This window comes from Nematolebias whitei, chromosome 13 (assembly GCF_014905685.2).
Source record: "Nematolebias whitei isolate Nwh7 chromosome 13, NemWhi1, whole genome shotgun sequence".
NCBI lineage: Eukaryota > Metazoa > Chordata > Actinopteri > Cyprinodontiformes > Rivulidae > Nematolebias > Nematolebias whitei.
In genome coordinates, this window is record NC_056510.1 from 17,695,879 (window position 1) to 17,715,799 (window position 19,921).

A 19,921-nucleotide genomic window follows, 5' to 3' on the forward strand; every position below is an offset into this window, starting at 1 on the left:
TTTAATGAAAACACTGAAAACAAAGTTGTTTTTAATTTTAATGTCTTATTTTAACTAGCACGGCTGGAAATTGGTCAAACAACAACAATGCTATAGTATAACATGCAAGAATGAAAGAAAAAGAAAATTCTGGTCTTTAGTCAAATTGGCCAATAAAAGTACTTCCCTGCCCTGAGGCGAGTCTAAATATTTGATGAGCCAGTAGCAAATTTCAATATTTGATCAGCCTGTTGCAGGTGGACAGGATGTGCGAGCCGGAAGAGCGATCACCTGTTGTCTGCTTCATTGGAGATGTGGGCTCTGAATTGCAGCCACTTTTCCACACATACATCAAGTATTTCCTTACTGTCTGTTTAGATTTTAAAATACCATTAAAAACTACATGTGTCTATTTGCTTCACGTCTCCAGAATCAAATAAAATGCTTTTGCTGCCAGCGTCAGTGAGAACAGTAGATCTTTCTTCAGTGCATGCGACAAGTGCACACACAGCTGTGCCACTTTACCTTTATGTGTCATGACCTTACATCGTTCTGTAACACAGTGTTTATACTCGCACTGTGAGTTCTGACCCGAGCAACAGACTGGAACGTCCATGGCTCTGTAATACAACACCCCCCCACCCCCACCCCCCAAACAGTCAGCTTGGAGGGACTTTATTTCTGAGCACCGGACTGAAACCTCCTACGTTTTTTACATTGGTCTTAAAGAAAATGCAATTTTTGCGTGCTCGTACAAATTAGGTGTGAAGCATTTGCACTCATGATTGATGCTCAGACATGCTAAGTTAAAATAATAATAATAATAATAATAAAAGTTCCCTCCTTGGAGCCAGCACAGACATATTTTAACCTTGTCGCTCCTTAATGTCTTTGGACGTCATCGCAGGTTCTCCTTCCATTGCTGTGACAAACAGTGCACAAGTGTGCACACAGCACCACCTCTGCAGTCACTCTCAAGCAATGGGCTGGAACACACAAACACAACCCTACACACACACACACACACACACACACACACACACACACACACACACACTTCTGTGGTTGTCAGATAAGTGAAAAGACAGAACAAGAGGACGTGTGCACATAAACATCCACAAATCCTGCTGTTTTCTTCTAAACAAAGAAAACAGCTAGAACTGGATTTACAAAAACACAAAATCTTGCTTTTTATAAATTAATCAATTTTTTTTTTTTTTTTTTAAAGGTTAAAAACAAAACAACTGGACTTTATTTGTAACTGAAGATGTTTCACTTCTTATCTGAGGAGCTTTCTCAATTCAAAGAAACAAGGAGTGTGGGATTCATACTCACATACTGAAATGAATCAATGGAAATGCACATGCTGTCCCACTTCACCTTCAGAGGTCAACCATGACTCCTATGAGTTTCTTGACTTGAATTTCCACTTAATATCTTGGGTTTGTCTATTAGATTAGAAATAACCAAAACACACAAGTACTTTCCCAAAGTTTCATCCATCCTTCCATTTTCTGCTGCTTATCTGTTGTTGGGTAACAAAGAAAACCGGTTCAGGAGGGAAACCAAGACATATATATCTTTATACCCTAAGTACTGGGGGATCCAAAGGTGCTCTCAGGCCGGAGAGGATAAATAAATCTTCCAAAAAGATCTGGGTCTGTCAGTGGGACGTGTCTGGAAAACTTCAAGAGGGAGGCGTCCAGATAGCATCCTAGTCCAATGTCCGAACCACCACAGCTATCCGTCCATCCATTACCTTTACCTGCTTCTTCTTTTTCAGGTCATGGGTGTCACTGGTGCCCATATCCAGCAGTCACTGTGCGAGAGGTGGGGGACCCTGGACAAATCTCCAGTCCATCACAAGGACAGAGACAAATAACCATTCACTCTCTCACTCACACCCAGGGACAAGTTAGTTACAAATCAGTCTAACATGCATGTTTTTGCTTTGAGGGAGGAAACTGGAGTACCTGGAGAAAACCAACGCATGCCGGTTGAAACAAATGTCCACTTGTCCTGAGCATAGTTCTGCTAGAGGTTTCTTCCTCATGAGGGAGTTTTCCTTTCCACTGTCGTCGTCACACAGACGAGAGTTCTGCGATGGAGTTCAATTCAAAGCAGTCTGCTCCTCAGATAAATAGTGTTAAATTGTTATTTTTATACATGGATGTTTCTGTTCAGTGCCCTGTGATGACTTCTGTTGCAACTTGGCGCTATGTAAGCTGGGTTGGGTTGCACGGGGAGAGCATGCAGGCTCCACTCAGGGGGGACCCCCGGCCGGGATTTGATTCCACGGTCTTTTCGCTGAGAGGCAACGGCTCTACCAACTGCACCACCATGCCACCCCCACCTCAGCTAATTCTTTTCAATGTGGAGGAGCAGCAGCTCTACTCTGAGCTCTAGATGACAGAGCCCAGCCATCGTAATTAGGAAGCTCATTTCAGTTGCTCATATCCAGGATCTTGTTCTATTTATCCCGAGCTAAACCTCAAGGCTACAGGTGAGAGCTGTAACATAAACCTTGAGAGCTTTGCTTTTCAGTTCAGCTCCTTCAAAAACACAACTCCTGTGAGCCCTTTAGGAACTCTAAAAGGGTGGAGATCTGGCCCACAGTGCCACAAAGGTTCAGAGCAGTCAACATAAAACAAACAAGTGTAGGAGTTTTAGCTGCTTCTTCAAAGATCAATACCAATAAAATCACATCTATATTGTTATTATGGTTTGTTTTGGTCCAATTCCCTTAATCATAGACATCAGATGCCCAAATTGATTCAGTTAATTCAGATAATCTTGTGAAGCTTTTAATAAAATATGGAATTAACCCTATCTGCACAGAGGTTCTGCAGAAGCACAGTCCTGTTTACATGCGTTGGGTTTTAAGTCTTGTGTTCCAGTGTTGCAGCTGTCGGCTTTCTTGATGAATATTAATCATTATCTGCAAGTTCCCTTAGGATACTTCCCTTACATTTGAATACTCTCAGCAAACGCACAGATTTGCACACATTCAAAAACTTAGTTTGACCTGAAAAATAAGACAATCTGCATAAAAACGATGATGCGAATTTGCCATTTTTCTTCCAGGTTCACATGAATATTTTAGCTGGGTTAAAGCTGCTCATCCATAAATCAGGAACTATGGTTTGCTCCTCTCCAAGCGCCTTCATGAAAAATTCACATGTACATGCAACATGCATACAATGGTTTTGTTGTATTGTTGCAGCATACTCTTCCACGTTTGCACCGTGTTGAACAGATCGGATTCTGTCCCGCGTCTGAACGGTGGCGCATGAAGTGTAGACACTGCAGGATGAAACACAAAGTCACAACCTTTATTTTATCTTCAAAGTTCATGCTCAATAATCCAGGAAAAAAATCCAACCAAGTTCTGTCAGGTCATCTGGATGGTTTCTTTTTTTTGTTGAAACGCTTCGTTCTTCATCCAAAGGACTTCATCAGTCCGAGGAGCCACAACAAACTCCGTCCCATAAGTGGCTTACTCATAGTGGACCAACCAGTTTTATGGTGATAAGATGGTTTCTGGAGTCCACCCTTTCCCCTGTTGACTCCTCTGAGGCAGCCATAGTTCAAAGTGGTTCACAACATAAAACTGGTTGACACACTATGTGAGTAAGCCACTTATAAGACTGAGTTTGTTGTGGTTACTCAGACTGATGAAGTCCTTTGGATGAAGTATGAAACGTTTAAAATAATAATAATAATAATAATAACCTATCCAGATGAACTGACTAGACTTTTGATGAATTTTCTACCTGGATTATTGAGCATGAACTTTGATGTTTTGAACCACTTTGGCTATGGCTGCCTCAGATGAGTCCAGGGAGTAAGGGCGGACTCCATAAAACTGTTTGACCCACTACATGAGTAAGCCAGTGGTGTAGTCTACATTTTTGTATTGGTTATACTGTGCTTAGAAACCAAGGTACACTGGTTAGTGCAGTGTAATCAATTCATTTTGAGCATGTTGAACATTTCCAAATTTCTCTGATGCTTATATTTTAATAAATGTACAACAAACTTTGTACAACAGTTGGCTTTGTATTAAAAACATGTTATAGAATTTATAAAACAGTATCAAAGCAATGTTCAAGTATTTAGTAGTAAGTACAGAATTGTACAATAATTCGCTGGATAAGCGAATGTAATAAACAAGCGCTGCATACAGATAGATTGTTACGGAAGCATTTTAGTGCTGTTTAACGTAACAATGACACGTGCCTAATGATATGTCATGTATCATTGGACACTTTTAAATGGGTATACTGAAATTCTTAAGCTTATCTACTGGGTATACTCCGTATGCCCATGTATGGCGTACTACACCACTGGAGTAAACCATTTATGGGACGGGGTTTGTTGTGGCTCCTTGGACTGATGAAGTCCTTTGGATAAAGGAGAAAACGTTTCAACAACAACAACAACAACAAAAAAAGTCCAGAGGACCTGTGTTCATTTATTTTACTTCTCTGGCCAGATGGACCCTCAGTTACAGTAGGAGCTCGTTTTTTTTTTTTGCAGCTGTTGTCTTTTGTTCTCAGCGTTTTCTCATTGAGCGTCTCCTTTCTCTTAAATCCATTTTTATTGTCCAGGCTGTCTCTGTTGTCTTCGTTAACCTGCCTCACACTGTAGTGAAACACGTCCCGCTCGGATTCAGAACTCCACCACAGGCGACATCAGCTCATCCATTGTGATGCACATTTGTGTGTATGAGTGGACTGCGAAGCATTTTTCTTATTACAAAAAAAGGGTTGAAAATGAAAAGCATGAGGGTTGTGCACTGGAATTTGCTTGTGTGACCTCCTCCCTGGCTGTTTGACAGAATGTGGAGAGGGTTTGGACAGGGTGGTCGTTGCAAAGCACTCAGCCGTCTATCGACTGGCAGCCATTGATCTGAAAAATCCAATGACTCACTCGCCGCTCAGAATGCAACCCACATGCATATCCATGAAGACGTGACTTGTGTGTGTGTGTAAACAAGCGCACATGCAGACACTGACTGATTAATGTAATTACAGTCCACAAATTAAATGAGCATAATTGGCGCAGAATATTTAAACTGAGATGTTGTTTGGGAGATTGCAGTTAACGGAGATTGCCAACCCCTGTCCTCACGCAGTAATTGAGAAAACGGCGTTGGAAAATAAAGGTGAGATGAAAATACGGGCTTTGCATTTGTAAGTGTAAGAAAACAGAGAAAAGGCCCCAGCTGCTCTCACCTTTACACACAAACATGTGCAGAAGCGTAATGAATTCGAGGCCTAGCATTCCTTGAAGGAATGCGTATCAGCCACAAACTTCCTTCATTTTTGCGTTTTCCAAGGTCAGCTGGCTGTGGTGGCCATCTTGAATCGACTTGACTTGGAATGTTGCAGAGGTGATGATTTCCAGGAGGTTTCTTTAATATATATATATATATATATATACTTTATTAATCCCAAAGGGAAATTAATTGTCGTTGTAACTCATCATCCTGGTTTTATTAGCGCAGTTACAGATGCTGATAACTTTGGGCAGGAAGGATCGCTTGTAGAGGTCCGCCCCATAGCGGATCCGAAGATACTGCAGATGCCAATCTGTCCACCCAGACCCAGCAGACCTCTTGGTCCTCTTGGGCAGGACTGCCTGAATGCCAGGGAGAACTCTTCCCCGAGCGATGACCATTTCTGCCAGCAGCCTGCCGAGCCCTTCATCACTGCGGACTTAACTAAAGGTGCCAGTGGACGATCTCGGTCCTCCTGCTGTCACAAGCCGCGTTTCCCACCACCTCCCAGATCTTGGTGGTCAGGCACTCGAGCACCGCCTCCAGGTAGACAGGACTGCATCCACGGCACCTCCTTTTCAACTCATTTAGGATTTGGAGCTGCAGTAGAAGTATTATTTGAGCATATGAGATGTTAATCAGCTGCTCCCAGTTGTAGAAAACCAACTTGTTGTTATGGTTACACATCATAACAAATGTCCAAATGTAAAAAGGTTTCAGTAAAAAATCCTTCCAACTGCACAGCATCCAACATCAGAGAAAGTAATTCTAGAATGTTTGATCAATTAGGGGGGATTTAAAACTTTTCTACAAGAAATCAGTAAAGAATAAATATTTCCAAGCAGAGCACTGATATCAAATATTCCTCAGAACTCTAACTTTAAGCCTAAATTTAAATTTTTACTGTCAGACCACACAACAGTTTGTGAACTCTGAACATGTACCTCAGACGGGAGGAGTTTCTGGGATAATCCATATTGTGATGGTTTTGAAAATTACACAATATTTTTATTAATTAGTAAATGTGAACATTTCGTGAATTTATTTTTTAATGGAACAAACATTTAATTCATGGTCTTTGAACATACATCATGCAGTATGTTTTGTTTTGTCAAAAAGCCATAAAACATTTCACTTTAATGTGATATTATTTTGATGGCAAATCAATGACATACAAGGTTTATAAATGATCAAAATCTTTTTACTTTTTCCATTTGCAAGTTACATCATTTATCAGCTGCGTTCCTTTTGCTCATTTTTATCGTTTCATCTTTTTAAGCATGGTTTAAAAAAAAAAAAAAAGAAAAACTCAAAACGATAAAATAATTAGGATCACTCCCTACTTTATTATGTGGAAATGCTCAAACACAACATTTGGAAACTGACTGTGGATCAAAGAGGTCACAAAAAGACTTAAAGGTCCTCACATCTACAGAATGATAGATTTTATTTGACAAAGTTATCCACCTTCTTCTCTTTTCTTATTCTCAACTTAAGAGTGGTAGTCTTCCTCTGTTTTGTTGTTTGCTGAAATTTCATTGAGTGCTGCCACAAAGTCGAATGAAAAATACTAAAACTGCTGAAAAGTGCGTACTCAAATCACCTGTGGATTACTCTGAAATTATTTTGAAGTACATTTAAGGCATCTTTGAGTTCAGCTTCTAAGAACATGAAAATCTGCTACGGTGCTTTTAAATCTGCAAATTAAAAAAACCTTCAGATTTTGTTGAACGCTTGCCCGGGCTGATCATTTCCCACCAGCACAGCTTAACGTTAGAGAAGTTCAAAGTCCTCCCTGTGAATCAGAATTAAAACAGTTCCTTTCATTCAGCCTTTATTTACACAGGTTAGTCTCGTTGAGTCACGAGGACTCATTTTCAAGAGACACCTGTTTCAGTGATAAATCAGCTTTTCAAGGAATTTGACCACCACCTAATGGAAACATGGGTTGTTGGAAAGACTCATAACTACAGCAATTTATCACAATAAACTATTTTCAGATAGATCACAATGATAAATATCAAAGCACTGACATTAGATGGTTGGTTACATCATTTTAAATACCTTGACTATAGTTGCCGAGGCAAACTCAGTCCCAATAAAAATAAAAATTCAACAAGTTCTGAAGGCTTTTGACCTGACCTGAAACTTGTTTGTCACATAGCATCCATGCCAGAAGCATTCAGACCTAAAAATGTCAAATTTTAGAGACAAAACTACAAAAACGCAGGTTTCTGCTCGACTCTTTGCAGGTTTAACAAAGGCAGTCAGCAGGAAATCCGATGCATCATAAATGCACAGAACCACATCCCACTAACTAAAATGTCATTATTTAAGAAAGATAAAAGAACACGAAGCACTAATCTCAGTAAAATACATCTTCGTTTTCTGTGTTAGTTCAACATTACCACATAATGTAGAAAATGGAAAGCATGTACAGATTGCTGAGGTTTTTAATGAATAATCATCAACACATTTATGTACAAAGCAAGCAACGTCATGTTCAAATTTAAGAAACAAAAAGGGAGAAAACAAAAAGGTTTCCTATAATGGACCTTCTTGGTTTTTTTGTGTTTTTTTTGTCATTAAAATGAATAAAGCTTAACTCGGGAATCATTTTAACAGTTGTTTTACAGAGCAAATATAATTAATAATGATGACACAACCTTAAAGATGCGCTCCGAAACTTGAATGAACCTTGAATGGATGGAGTTCAACATCCCTCTAAAAAAATGTTAATAAAATGTTTTTTTCTTCTTCTTTTAAATCAGAAAAAGCTGCGCCCTTACAGTTTCTAATAAAGCACCAAATTTCAACTTTGTTCTTCACTTGTTCAGTGATGCAAACGGCCCCACCCAACAACATTTTCGGACAGATTTTAAATCTATTTGAGGTTTAAATCAAACGAGCTTTTAGGCTATTTAATGTTTGCACATTATGACTTGCTACTTTGACCAATTTGCCATTTGAATACAGCAAAAAGTATTCCAACGACACACTGAGAAATCCTTGGTTACCTAAGTCTAAATTATTTTAAGTGACTTCAAATGCAGTAACCTAAGTCTTGACCACAAGATGAACTTAAAACAACAAATTTAAAACTGTTAAAACAATATATTTAAGGGGATGTTTCTGCTTTAGCTTTGACCAAGAATATTAAAATATCTGAAGCTTTGTGGTTCATATTTATCAGAATAAAATGTATCGTTTGTCTCAGATGAAAATGCAAATCTATCAATATGCAATAATTTTAGGATGTTAAATTATGAGGGTTTTTTAATCAAAAGCAAATCGTGTTCCAAAACAGGCAAACCCCAACAAAGCTCAAATAAAAGAACAAATCCGAGTCCAAGATTAGCTTGGAGCTATAAAGAGAGGTAATGAATTCACACACAGGGCTGTGTCGACTGAATTACACATTTTATAAAAGTTATTTTCTTACAGACAATATATTGAAATGCCATCTATCTTCTAAATAATCCGATCTCGCGTCCTGCTTCACTCCTATGCCTCCGATCCTAATTTGCGTAATGGTATCACCAGTAAGGATCTACTATCTCTGACTTCATCTGCAATACTGGGATCATAAAACTGGGAACTACAGGTAACTGGGGAGTGGGTGGTACAAAAGAACAAGGAAGCTGTCTTTACTTGATACAAATCTCAGGAAAGAACAACAGGCAAAACTAAATTAAAGAAACTTAGAATGTATACAAAAACACACGTGCCCCACGAGTTAGTTTGGTTTGTTTCCTCTTCGGGTTTTACAACTGTTTGTGTTCAGTGGCAGCACTGGTGGGATGGTGGTGAAATCCACACACACACACTAAAACTTGCTGTACAGTCATAACCGTGCACACCTCAGTGTGTCCTGTTTTCTCAGTTGTTTCATAGGTGAAAGTCCGCACGTCTTTTGCTCTCAAACAAACAGAATTAAACTGGGAGAAGTGTGGGGCAGTGACCGCTGCCAGTGCTCCTACGTTTTTACAGCGACATCTAGGGGAGCTCCTCTTCTCTGCAAGTCCATCGGGTTAACAGAGGGAGCTGTGGGAAAAGTAGGTCCATCTTTTAAGAATCCTACATTTTGCTCCAGTCCTTTGAGGAGATACAGAAAAGATAGAAACACGTTACAACACAGCCATCAACTCTGTGTAGTTTTAATAACCAAAGAAGAAAGTATCAGTGTCCACACGGAACATAATGCTCAATTATACATGTGGAGTTTCAATTGTTAGCGCACACGACATAAAAATAAAACGGTAAGATTGATTCAGTGGTATTTAGCCCACATCACAAAAATGCTCATAGAAACAAGTGTCTAAGACATCTGTGTCTAACCTGCTTAGAGTTGAACTTTTATTGTTTTAAAATGTTCTGACATTGTTTCACTGCAGCACTGACCTTTGAGAACCCTGACATGCAGGTCTGCACAAAAGGTAAGTGGAATTAGACCGGGTGGAGCAACCACTTCGAATACTGAACAGGTTGACCGCATTTTAATGAGTTATTGATAAATGCCCTGACTAATCATAAATGATGAACGAGGCAGAGGAGAGGAACGGATAACTGAAAGGGAGCGCTCGTGAGAGAACTAAGCCGAGGCAAAAATCTATAAAGGAAAATTGTTTAATACGTACACATGATTTGTTTATTTATTTCCTATGGAAAAGAGCTAAAAGTAATTTGGATGTTGACAAATGAAGCCGACTCCAAATTAAGAAATGTCTATTTGAATCAATGATCAACAATTTAATAAGCTTGGAATTGTAAACCTAACAAAACTGACGGAATACCTGAAAGGTGGTGCTTAAATGTGCTACAGTGGTCCCTCGTTTATCGATCACGGGGGATTATTATTATTATATTATTATTACATTGCTTTATAATGTAGCTTGTTTTTGTTTCGTTTTTATATCATTTCTTCTATTTAATTTTTATTTTATATGCCTTTACATGATTGTCTATTGATCTGTACCTCATCTGTGTTTGTTTAAAACAGGTCTCTCTTGTAAATGAGTCCTCGTGGCTCAATGAGACTAACCTGTATAAATAAAGGTTGAATGAAAAATGAATCGCTTTCCTCAAAATTCTGCACACAATACACCATTATGACAATGTGAAGAAAGATTTTTTTGAGATTATTGCAAATTTATTAAAAATAGACAACTAAAGAATCACTTTTACGTATGTAGTCACAGTCTTTGCCATGTATCTCAAATTTGAGCTCAGATGCACTGTTTCCACTGATCAACCCTGAGATGTTTCTACAACTTGAATGGAGTCCACCTGTGGTAAATTCAGTTGATTGGACTTGATTTGGAAAGGCACACACCTGTCTATATAAAGGTCCAACAGTTGACGGTGCATGTCAGAGCGCAAACATCAAGGATGAAGACAAAGGAATTGTTTGTAGACCTCCGAGACAAGATTGTGTTGAGGCACAAATCTGTGGAAGAATGCAGAAAAAAATTCTGCTGCTTTGAAGGTCCCAGTGAGAGCAGTGGCCTCCATCATTCGTAAATGAAAGAAGTTTGGAACAACCAGGACTCTTCCAAGAGCTGGCTGACCGTCTAAACTGAGCGATCGGGAGAGAACGGCCTTAGTCAGGGAGGTGACCAAGAACCTGATGGTCACTTTGTCAGAGCTCCAGCATTCCTCTGTGGAGAAAGGAGAACCTTCCAGAAGGACAACCATCTCTGCAGCAATCAGGCCAATATGGAAAAGTGGTCAGACGAAAACCACTAATCAAAAGCCACATGGCAGCCCGTCTGGGGTTTGACAAAAGGCACCTGAAGGACTCTCAGACCATGAGAAACAAAAGTCTCTTGTCTGATGAGACAAAGATTGAACTCGTTGGTGTGAATGCCAGGCGTCATGTTTGGAGGAAACCTATCATCACCAAGCCAATACAATCCCTACAGTGAAGCATGGTGGTGGCAGCATCATGCTGTACTCTATATGTTGTCTAAAACATGTCTTGGGAAAACAAATAAGATACCTTGTGACTCAATGAGACTACCTGTATAAATAAAGGTTAAATAAAATAAAAATGCTATGGGGATGTTTTCCGCAGCAGGAACTGGCAGACTAGTCAGAATAGAGGGAACGGTGAATGCAGCAACGTACAGAGACATCCTGGTTAAAAACCTACTCCAGAGTGGTCTTGACCTCAGACTGGGGAGACGGTTCATTTTTCAGCAGGACAACGACCCAAAGCACATGGCCAAGATCTCAAAGGAGTGGCATCAGGACCACTCTGTGAAGGTCCTGGAGGGGCCAAGCCAGAGTCCAGACTTGAATCCGATTGAACATCTCTGGAGATGTCTGAAAACAGCTGTGTACAGACGTCTCTCATCCAACCTGATGGAGCTTGAGAAGTACTGCAAAGAAGAATGGGAAAAACTGCCTAAAGATATGTGTGCTAAGCTTGTGGCATCATATTCAAGAAGACCTGAGGCTGTAATTGTTGACAAAGGTGGATCACCAAAGTATTAAGCAAAGGCTGTGAATACATACGTAAATGTAATTTCTTAGTTTTCAATTTTTAATAAATTTGCAAACATCTCAAAATATGTTTTCATTGTCATAATGGGGTATTGTATGTAGAATTTTGAGGAAAGAGATCAATTTAATACAATTTGGAATAAGGCTGCAACAAAATGTGGAAAAAGTGAAGTGCTGTGAACACTTTCCCGATTCACTGTATATTGAGTTTATGAAGGGAACACAAAGATCTATTTTAATGAACATAATTTTCTTACATTCATATTGACCAAACATCTTAATTTAGAGTTTATTTACTTTTTTTAGTACGTCATATAAATGAAACATAAAAGATAGAAATTTTACCTCAAGGACTTGGCTGTTTTAGCTTTCATCATCTGAGACATGGGGTTTAGCGATAGCCATTTCCTCCTTGCTATTTGAAATCATCTTGCATTTCTAAAAAAAAAAACACACACACAAAAAATTCAGTTACTTTAAAAAACAGTATATCACACAGATCTTAAACATTTGGACTGTAACCATTTTCCACTTCTCACATTCTGTGGTGGTGTGAAAAATTATGTTACTATAACACTTTCTCACTTCTATCACATTTTCTTAACAAAAACTGTTACTACGGGTATATATGAGTGCTTCATGCTAAGCACTCGTAGCATGAAGTTAAACAATGCATACAACATTAAATGTCATATAGTTCAGTGGTGACCCCATTGAGGGTCACAAACAACTTATGCATTCTGAAATACTCTAGAAATCAAACACAATAAAAAAAATAATAACTAACGGGTACTAGCTTATTTTCACTATAATTGTTACAATAATACAATCGGGATCCTGTGTACACAATTTTGTTCCATCACATGTAACACATGCAATGAAAATGACAATAAAGAACCTTGACTTGACAAATTATAATCATTAATGCAAAAAGGCAGTAAAATATAATTTTAAGCTGTATCTTCTTCTTTCGGCTCCAACTACCTTCATGTCCTCTCTAATTTTAAGCTGTATGTCTTGTCATAATGTCCGTAATTATTTACTTTTTTTAGCAATGCTTGTGAGGTTCAACCAAGAATATTCGAGGTCATAATCGTTGCCATTGTCATTTGAGGGTCAGAGCTAAAAAGTTAGGAAACTGCTGGTTTAGAGCATCAACATTACTTAAGTAGGTTCACAGATACACAAACTACAGTGTGAAAACTAAAAGGACTTCCTTGTCACAAAAAACACTCAAAACATCAGTCAATTTAGCATCAGTTTTATCACATGCACACGTATTTACCTCTGTAAGTTCCTTGATGGTGTGTATGTTGGCCTGCTGAGTGACTTTCCTCTTTGCTTCCTCAATGTGGTCCAGGTTTAGAGATGGTGCTGGGGGGGCAAGGCACGGGGGAGGCTTATTAGTGATTGTAGGAAGAGGGGCAAGGGGTGGCATGGCCGCCAGGGCACCCATGTTGGTCAAGGCAGCCGTCATGGTGGCTGCTGTCATACTCGCCACAGCAGCACTCATGGTGATGTTTGACATAGTGGGCATTCCTGGAATAGAGGACAATCCAAGTGGACCCATGTTGGGCATATTCGGCATTCCCATGCCCATTGGAAGAGGTAACGGTAGAGGTAATGAGATGGGGGAAGGAGATGGAGTGGGCAAAGGGAGTTGGAGGATGGCTTTTGGTCGAAGACTTTCAGGAATAGGAACCCCTGCCTTAGCACACATGGCAGCAGCATTGGCCTTGGCTATTTCAAGCAACTGGTCCTTATCTGAAGAAAGCAAAGACAAAGAAGAGATAGGGAAGATTGATACAATACGGAAGAAAAATCAAGACGAGATAAAAGGATTAGGACTAGAGTAATAAAAAGTGAATTGTTTATTAAAAAAAAAAAAAAAGGACTTGTATATATTACATTCAAGCTTAAGTTTTGCAAACATTTTTAACTAAATGTTTTACCCAGATCAGTAAGTCGAGGTGGCGTTTTGCTTGGGCTGCGTCGAGTTCGAGACCCTGAGCGTCTTTGCTTGCGAAGAATTACAACTGGAGAGTGGCTTGGTTCCCTTTTCCATCTGTCTCGCCTGTCAAATGACCGACTGCGAAATACTGGCCTCCTCCCTCGACCTCGTGACCTGGACCTGCGTCTACGATCTGAGGAACGGGAACGTGATCTCCTGCTTCGGTCTCCTGACCTGGACCTTTTCCTCCGGCCCATGGAGCGGCTCTTGGATCGCTTATTCCTGTCAGTGGACTTGGACCTCCTCCTTCCACGGACATTTGGTGACCGGGAACGTCTCTTGCGAGCTGGAGAACGGGATTTGGATCGCCTGTTTCTGGTTCGTGATTTGGAGCATGAGCGCTTACGACGTGCGGCAGAACGAGATTGTGACCGCCGCTTTCGAGCAGGGCTTCGAGATTTGGACCGTCGCTTCTTTCTGTCTGCTGGAGAGACCGACTCTCTTTTCCTCACTGGAGACTTTGATCTGAACAGAAGAGTAGAGGAGAATGAAATGCACACAATTAGCAACATAATTCAGTGCAAGTTGTACGATGAGCAAAATGTCATGACACAGATTTTCTGATGGCTTTTTTTTCCCCTTTACAGCTTTTATTAACAAAGAAACCACAACAACATTTCTCCCACAGATTTATTTACCTACCAAAACAACAACACTTACCGTGACAACTTTTTTCTGAATGTAGACTTGGAAGTCGAACCAGAAAGTTTCCCAAGATCAGCAGGTGAGCGTGACTTGGACAGCTTCTTCACTGGTAGTTCTGGAGATGCTGAACTTGAAGATTGTTTCTGGCTTTTAGATACTGCTTTGACAGGAGATTCCTCATCTTCATCTGACCCTTCTGAACCATCTGAACCAGAGGCTGGCTCATGGGAAGGAGATCTGGAACTGGGAATATACCAGTCCGTATACTGAACAAGCTGACCCTGCAACTTATCTTGCAATTTATCTGTAGAATCTCCACCTTGGGAATTGGAGTCAGTTGTTGAAATAATTGGTTTCAGATCAGCAGCTGGACAATCAGAGACAAAAAAAAACAAGCTTAAATTATGAATTGCATCAGTTATCTCATGCTCTAACATGTAGCACAGAAAAATGGTTTTACCTGCTTCAACTGAGTGTCCTCCATTTTCTTCAACTATCTTTGCTTCTGATGTTTCCTCTGTAGTAGGAGAGGGAGACTTCTTTGCTTTGACTGGAGTGCAAGATACAGATCTAGCTGAAGATGAGCTTGCAGACCTTCCATCACTTGATACAGACCTCGACTTGTTGACAGGTGGAGAGAGAGATTTAGACTTTGACCTCCTCCCACTCTTCTTCGGAGACTTGGACCTCCTTTTGCTATGTTGTGGTGAACGGTGCCTCCGAGACAATGAGCGAGACTTGGAGCGTTTGCTAGACCTCGGTGGAGAACGATTCCTCCTTGCAGGGGATCTAGAACGTCTTCTGACCGGTGAACGAGTTTTAGACTTTCGGCGAGGAGGAGGAGTTCTAGATCTGCTTTGTTTGCGAGGACTCCTGGATCTGGAGCGACGGGTGCGCTTAGGCAAAGCAATGGACCGTGAACGGGTTCGCCTGCTCCTGCGGACTGACCGAGACCGTGAGCGGCGAGATCTTGGGAGAGGTGACCTCCTGCGTCGAGATAAGGATCTGCTCCGGGATATGCGCCTGCCTCCTGCACGCCTTCCTACTGACCTTGATCTGGATCGACCTACAAGGCGTCTAGATCTCGAATGGGAGCGGCGGGGTCTAGTGACGGAACGTGACAATGAACGCCTACCTGCACCACTTCGCCGAGGTGATCGAGTCCTTGAGTACCTTGTACCTCCACGAGAACGTGACTTTGATTTCCATCTTCTTCTTGGAGATCGAGATAAGGAGGGGGACCTTCGCCCACCACGTTTAGGAGATCGTGATACCTTTCTTTTGGGAGAGAGAGAACTCTTGCGTCGCTTTGGGGAAACAGACAATGAGTTTCTCTGCCGCTTAGGAGACTTGGACTTCCTTGGAGATCTTGACACCTTCTTTTTGGGAGTAACAGAAGGAGAGGCCGATGGGGAACGGCGTATTAATTTCTTTGGAGACTTACGGGTAGAAATTGGGGATTTTTTTGTGGATTTAGGGGACACAGAGCGAGACTTAGAATGGGCTAGCGGTCGGCTCTTTAAAGGAGTTGGAGACGGTCTTTCTTTTGAGCTCGACCTTGACTGACTTCTAGACCGTTCTTTCACTAATTCAGTTGGATGAGCACTTGACTGTTCCTTGCTAAAACTAGGTGATGGTGACCGACTTGGACCTGATTCTGACTTTTTTATTTGTAAGATCCTGGGTGGAGATGGAGACCTGGCTGAATCGTGCTCTTTGAGCTTTGCCACTTGAACTGAACTGGTATGATCTTTCAGGCATGGGTCGTCTTTTGGAGCAGTACCTTCCAGCTTTGGGATAATGTCAGGCAATTCCTGAGCACAGCTGAATGTACCATCTCTAGGACTTTCTTCTATCTTCACTTGAACAATTTCTGCCTGTGTTATCTCATCTGGGCCAGCAGAGGGTGATCTTTTATCATTCTGTGATTCATTGGCATCACAACTCTTCACTCCAGTGAAGGATTCATCCATTATCGGCATCTCTTCTTTCTTCAAGTCAAGCAATTCAGGTTTCTGCAATAGGATGGGAACTACTTCCTCCTCTTCTTGTTTGCCTTTTGGAACCCGTTTAGATATTGGTTCTTTAAGATCAGATCCAGGAGCTGAAGAATATTTGACATCACCAGCTATTTTAGCTCCTTCGCCTTCTGACTCAGAACCTGAAGCTGAGCTGCTTTCAGAGGGAGATGGGGATTTCTTTTCATCTTTTTTTTTCTTCTTTTTCTTTTTTTTGGCAGCTTGTTTTTTATGTTTTTTGGATTTTGTGTCACCCTCTGTTTCTAAACAGCAAAAGAAATGAGTCAACGTTAAACTACATTGCAAATGTAACACGGTTAAGTCGGCTCCTCTGGACGAATTATTCTTTGTTGAAACGTTTTGTCTTTTATTCAACAGACCTCTTCAGTCTGAAGAAGTCTTTTGGATAAATGATGAAACGTTTCAACAAAGAAGAATCCATCCAGAGGACTGACCTTGTTAGACTGATCTACCTAGATTATTGAGCATGCATCAGGATATATTGAAAATGGCATTTATAATGTGCATTTATGGTTGAATGGTACTTTTGTATACCTGTAGTAGCTTTTTTCCCCTCCTCTTTCAGTCCAGCATGTTCTGTAACTCCAGCTGCTGCAGCCAGTCGAGCACTAAAAAAATGGAAAATAAGGAATAAATTTTGTATCAAAACAATGTTTAAAAATTGTTATAACTGTAAAATAATTTATGAATCACAGTGCAGACACTTGTGAAAAAATAATGTTTAAATAATTTTAAGTTGCAAAAATGAGACTTACCGGTAAATTATAGAAAATCTCCTTTTACAGTTAAAAATGTCAACACGTCAATTTTTTTAACGTCTTGAAAAATTGAGCATTTAGTTGCAACTTAGCATTGTATTCACTGGTATTAATGATAATAAATGTAAAATCTTAATTGTCCTGACCTGGCTCTAGTGGTCCTGACAGGTCTCGGCTGAGGTGGGGAATCTCCATCGGACTCTGCACCAGATTCTGAACTGCTCTCCTTCTCGCCTTTTCTCTTTCTCTTTTTCTTCTTGCTTTTATGCTTTTTGTGCCTCTTGTTTTTCTTATGAGGGGATTCAGTCACTTCTTTGGCATTCATGTCATCTTTCTCAGGTGCTTCATCCTCACCTGTATGGGCAAATAAAAATTCTGATTACAAAGCTCTTTAGAAGTTCACAGTGAAACCCCAATTTTATTTTATTTTTTTTCATTAAACAACTGTCTGTCCTTCTTTCACATAAGGGATGAAACAGTGACCGGATTTTATGGCTAACAATATAAAATTTCACATTTAAGTGTTTCAGTGCATTTTGGAGTACAATTAAGTGCTTAAGGAAATCTATTTGCAGTCAAGTGTAATCTATTCTTATCAAAATCATGTCAAATTTATTTATAAAGCACATTTTAAACAGCAGCTGTTGCCAAAGTGCTTAAGAATAAAAGTGCAAAGAATAATTGACTACATCCAGGAGCACACAGACTGACATCTGCTCAACTTGGTGACTTTACTTTTCTAAAATGTAATTTTCTCTCAAATAAATAAACCGGTCATATCATAAATTTTGTTTTAAATGCAAGATAGTTCAAAGAATCTAAATAAAACAAAATTAAAGCAGTACAGATTTTTTTCTGTCCTATCCATCACTTACCTGGTGGAACGTCCACAGCACACTCCATTATGCCAGCACCAAAATTTTGCAAAAACTTCTGACAACTTTGCTGTGTTTCTGTTTCACTCAGCACTAGGGAAGAAAACAAAGGTTTTTGTAATTTAAAGATGCAACAACACAAAAATATTTTACAATGCATTTATCACACACTTATCGGTACATCCCAATGGCAGCACAACAGCAATCTAAAGTTTATATGACACTTAGATCTTGGGACACGATGAAAGTGTTCCACCATCCAAGCCACAACACATTTATTCCATTTAAAACATCTAAAATGATAGTTGCCACACTAACACCAACAATCGCGGCACAAAACTAATGGGACCAACATTTAACATAAATCCTAACTAAAAGCTTTCAAGCAGCACATGGATTTCCAATCAGTTTTAAAAAGCTTAAGCAAATCTCCCAACTTATTTGCCTTTTTAACACTACAAGACAAAAAAGTTTTCCAAACACTAAAAATAAACTAATTTAATGATTATAAAATAATCTGAACACATTTGGTCAGATTATTTATGGTGTGTTTCACACAACAGTGAAGCATGATTGAACACATATTCCATACACTCATAATTGCTGAACTTGAGAATTAATTTTTTTAAATTATAAAGGTTGGTAAAAATAAAATAGTTCCACATAATAATAAGGATCTATAATAGCCATAATAAGCAGAGAACATGTGAGATGACCTACTATACAAAAGCATTTGACAACATATCTATAATAGCATTTTATTTATTGTATATACACTTTAAATTCATATAACGTCTTTTAAATAAATAACCATCCCAAGACAAGTATCAAAATACGCTTCAGAAATAACCTCGTAAATGCTAAAGCTACAATTCTCAACATGCCGCTTTTCTTTAAATCATATGAAGACGAAACAGTCGGCAATAAGTAATAGTTGTTAGAAGACTAACGCGAAATAATAAAGGCCGGTTAGGCACGATAACCAAACAAAGCCAAACGTGAGGCAAGTTGGGACCGTAAACACGTTAGATAACGCTGCTCAGTGTCAGGCCTGCACGACTAAGCTAACATTCATTCACAAAGGGTACCAACGTACTTTAAATTATTTAAACTAAAACTTGAGTTTATATAGCATATATGCATTTATTTTAATTGTTCCATACACATTTTTATCGATCGGGCATCTTGTTAGCTGTAATAACCTAAATGTGCTGCCTGCATCATGTTGCTGCGGCCTGCAGTTCACGTCTAGCTCGAGACATTTACCGCTAATCAAGCTGCTCAGCCCGATGAACATTTAGCTGCTACGTATGCCAACGAAACAAATTCGTTTTTTTGTTTATACCAATTTATTTTTAAACCACACATTTACCCAGTTTATGATGAGTAGCTGTAGTTCCTGTGTAGAAAATGTCAAAAGACACCTGACCAGTTGTTGAATATGCTAATCGTTAACGTTAGCCTACTCTCTACTCCGCCATGATGAAGCGAGGTATCCCAGCATGCCATGCTTCGCGGTTTGAATGGCTGCGTCACTCACCAAACCAAAAGCATTTCTTTACCTTCAAAATATTTCCTTTTTTTTTTAATTACTTTGCAAATATTTGTTAGTTGGCCTTCAGCAAGAGAATAACATAATTTGGTTAAAAAAATACATTACCTTGTTCGTGTCTTCTCAGTTTGAATATAACTTACAACATTGAAACCTAATTTTGAGTTTGTTAAAAGTATTCAGTGACTATATAAACTGTAATAACAAGGATAATGTCTACTTTATTATGAATTTTATTATGAATTTTGTTAACCTGCTAAATGTATATGTATAGACT

The 19,921-nt window shown here is 39.6% G+C and overlaps 1 protein-coding gene across 2 annotated transcripts; it reads right to left on the reverse strand.

Annotated features, from left to right (window-relative positions):
* Nucleotides 1-8,787: 8,787 nt before the first annotated feature.
* On the reverse strand, nt 8,788-19,614 carry sona (SON DNA and RNA binding protein a). 2 transcript variants are annotated; one of them, XM_037686916.1, is made up of 10 exons: nt 19,465-19,614; nt 18,093-18,185; nt 17,364-17,571; nt 16,994-17,067; nt 14,881-16,701; nt 14,436-14,787; nt 13,717-14,240; nt 13,050-13,528; nt 12,110-12,202; nt 8,788-9,355 (listed from the first exon to the last, which is right to left on the reverse strand). In XM_037686916.1, the coding sequence occupies exons 2-9, from the start codon at nt 18,118-18,120 to the stop codon at nt 12,128-12,130; spliced, it is 3,561 nt and encodes a 1,186-aa protein (XP_037542844.1). In that variant the 5' UTR covers nt 18,121-18,185; nt 19,465-19,614; the 3' UTR covers nt 8,788-9,355; nt 12,110-12,127. The 2 variants fall into 2 exon arrangements, with proteins under 2 accessions (XP_037542844.1, XP_037542845.1); XM_037686917.1 differs by lacking the exon at nt 8,788-9,355 and adding an exon at nt 11,575-11,640.
* Nucleotides 19,615-19,921: the final 307 nt, after the last annotated feature.

What these genes read in the sequence shown, in the direction of transcription:
- sona (XM_037686916.1), bottom strand. Translation starts at nt 18,120, where the DNA reads ATGGAGTGTGCTGTGGACGTTCCACCAG. An exon ending in AGGACACTCAGTTGAAGCAG is followed by an intron (nt 14,788 to 14,880) that starts GTAAAACCATTT and finishes CTGATTGTCCAG; the next exon opens with CTGCTGATCTGAAACCAATT. An exon ending in TTCAGAAAAAAGTTGTCACG is followed by an intron (nt 14,241 to 14,435) that starts GTAAGTGTTGTT and finishes TCTTCTGTTCAG; the next exon opens with ATCAAAGTCTCCAGTGAGGA.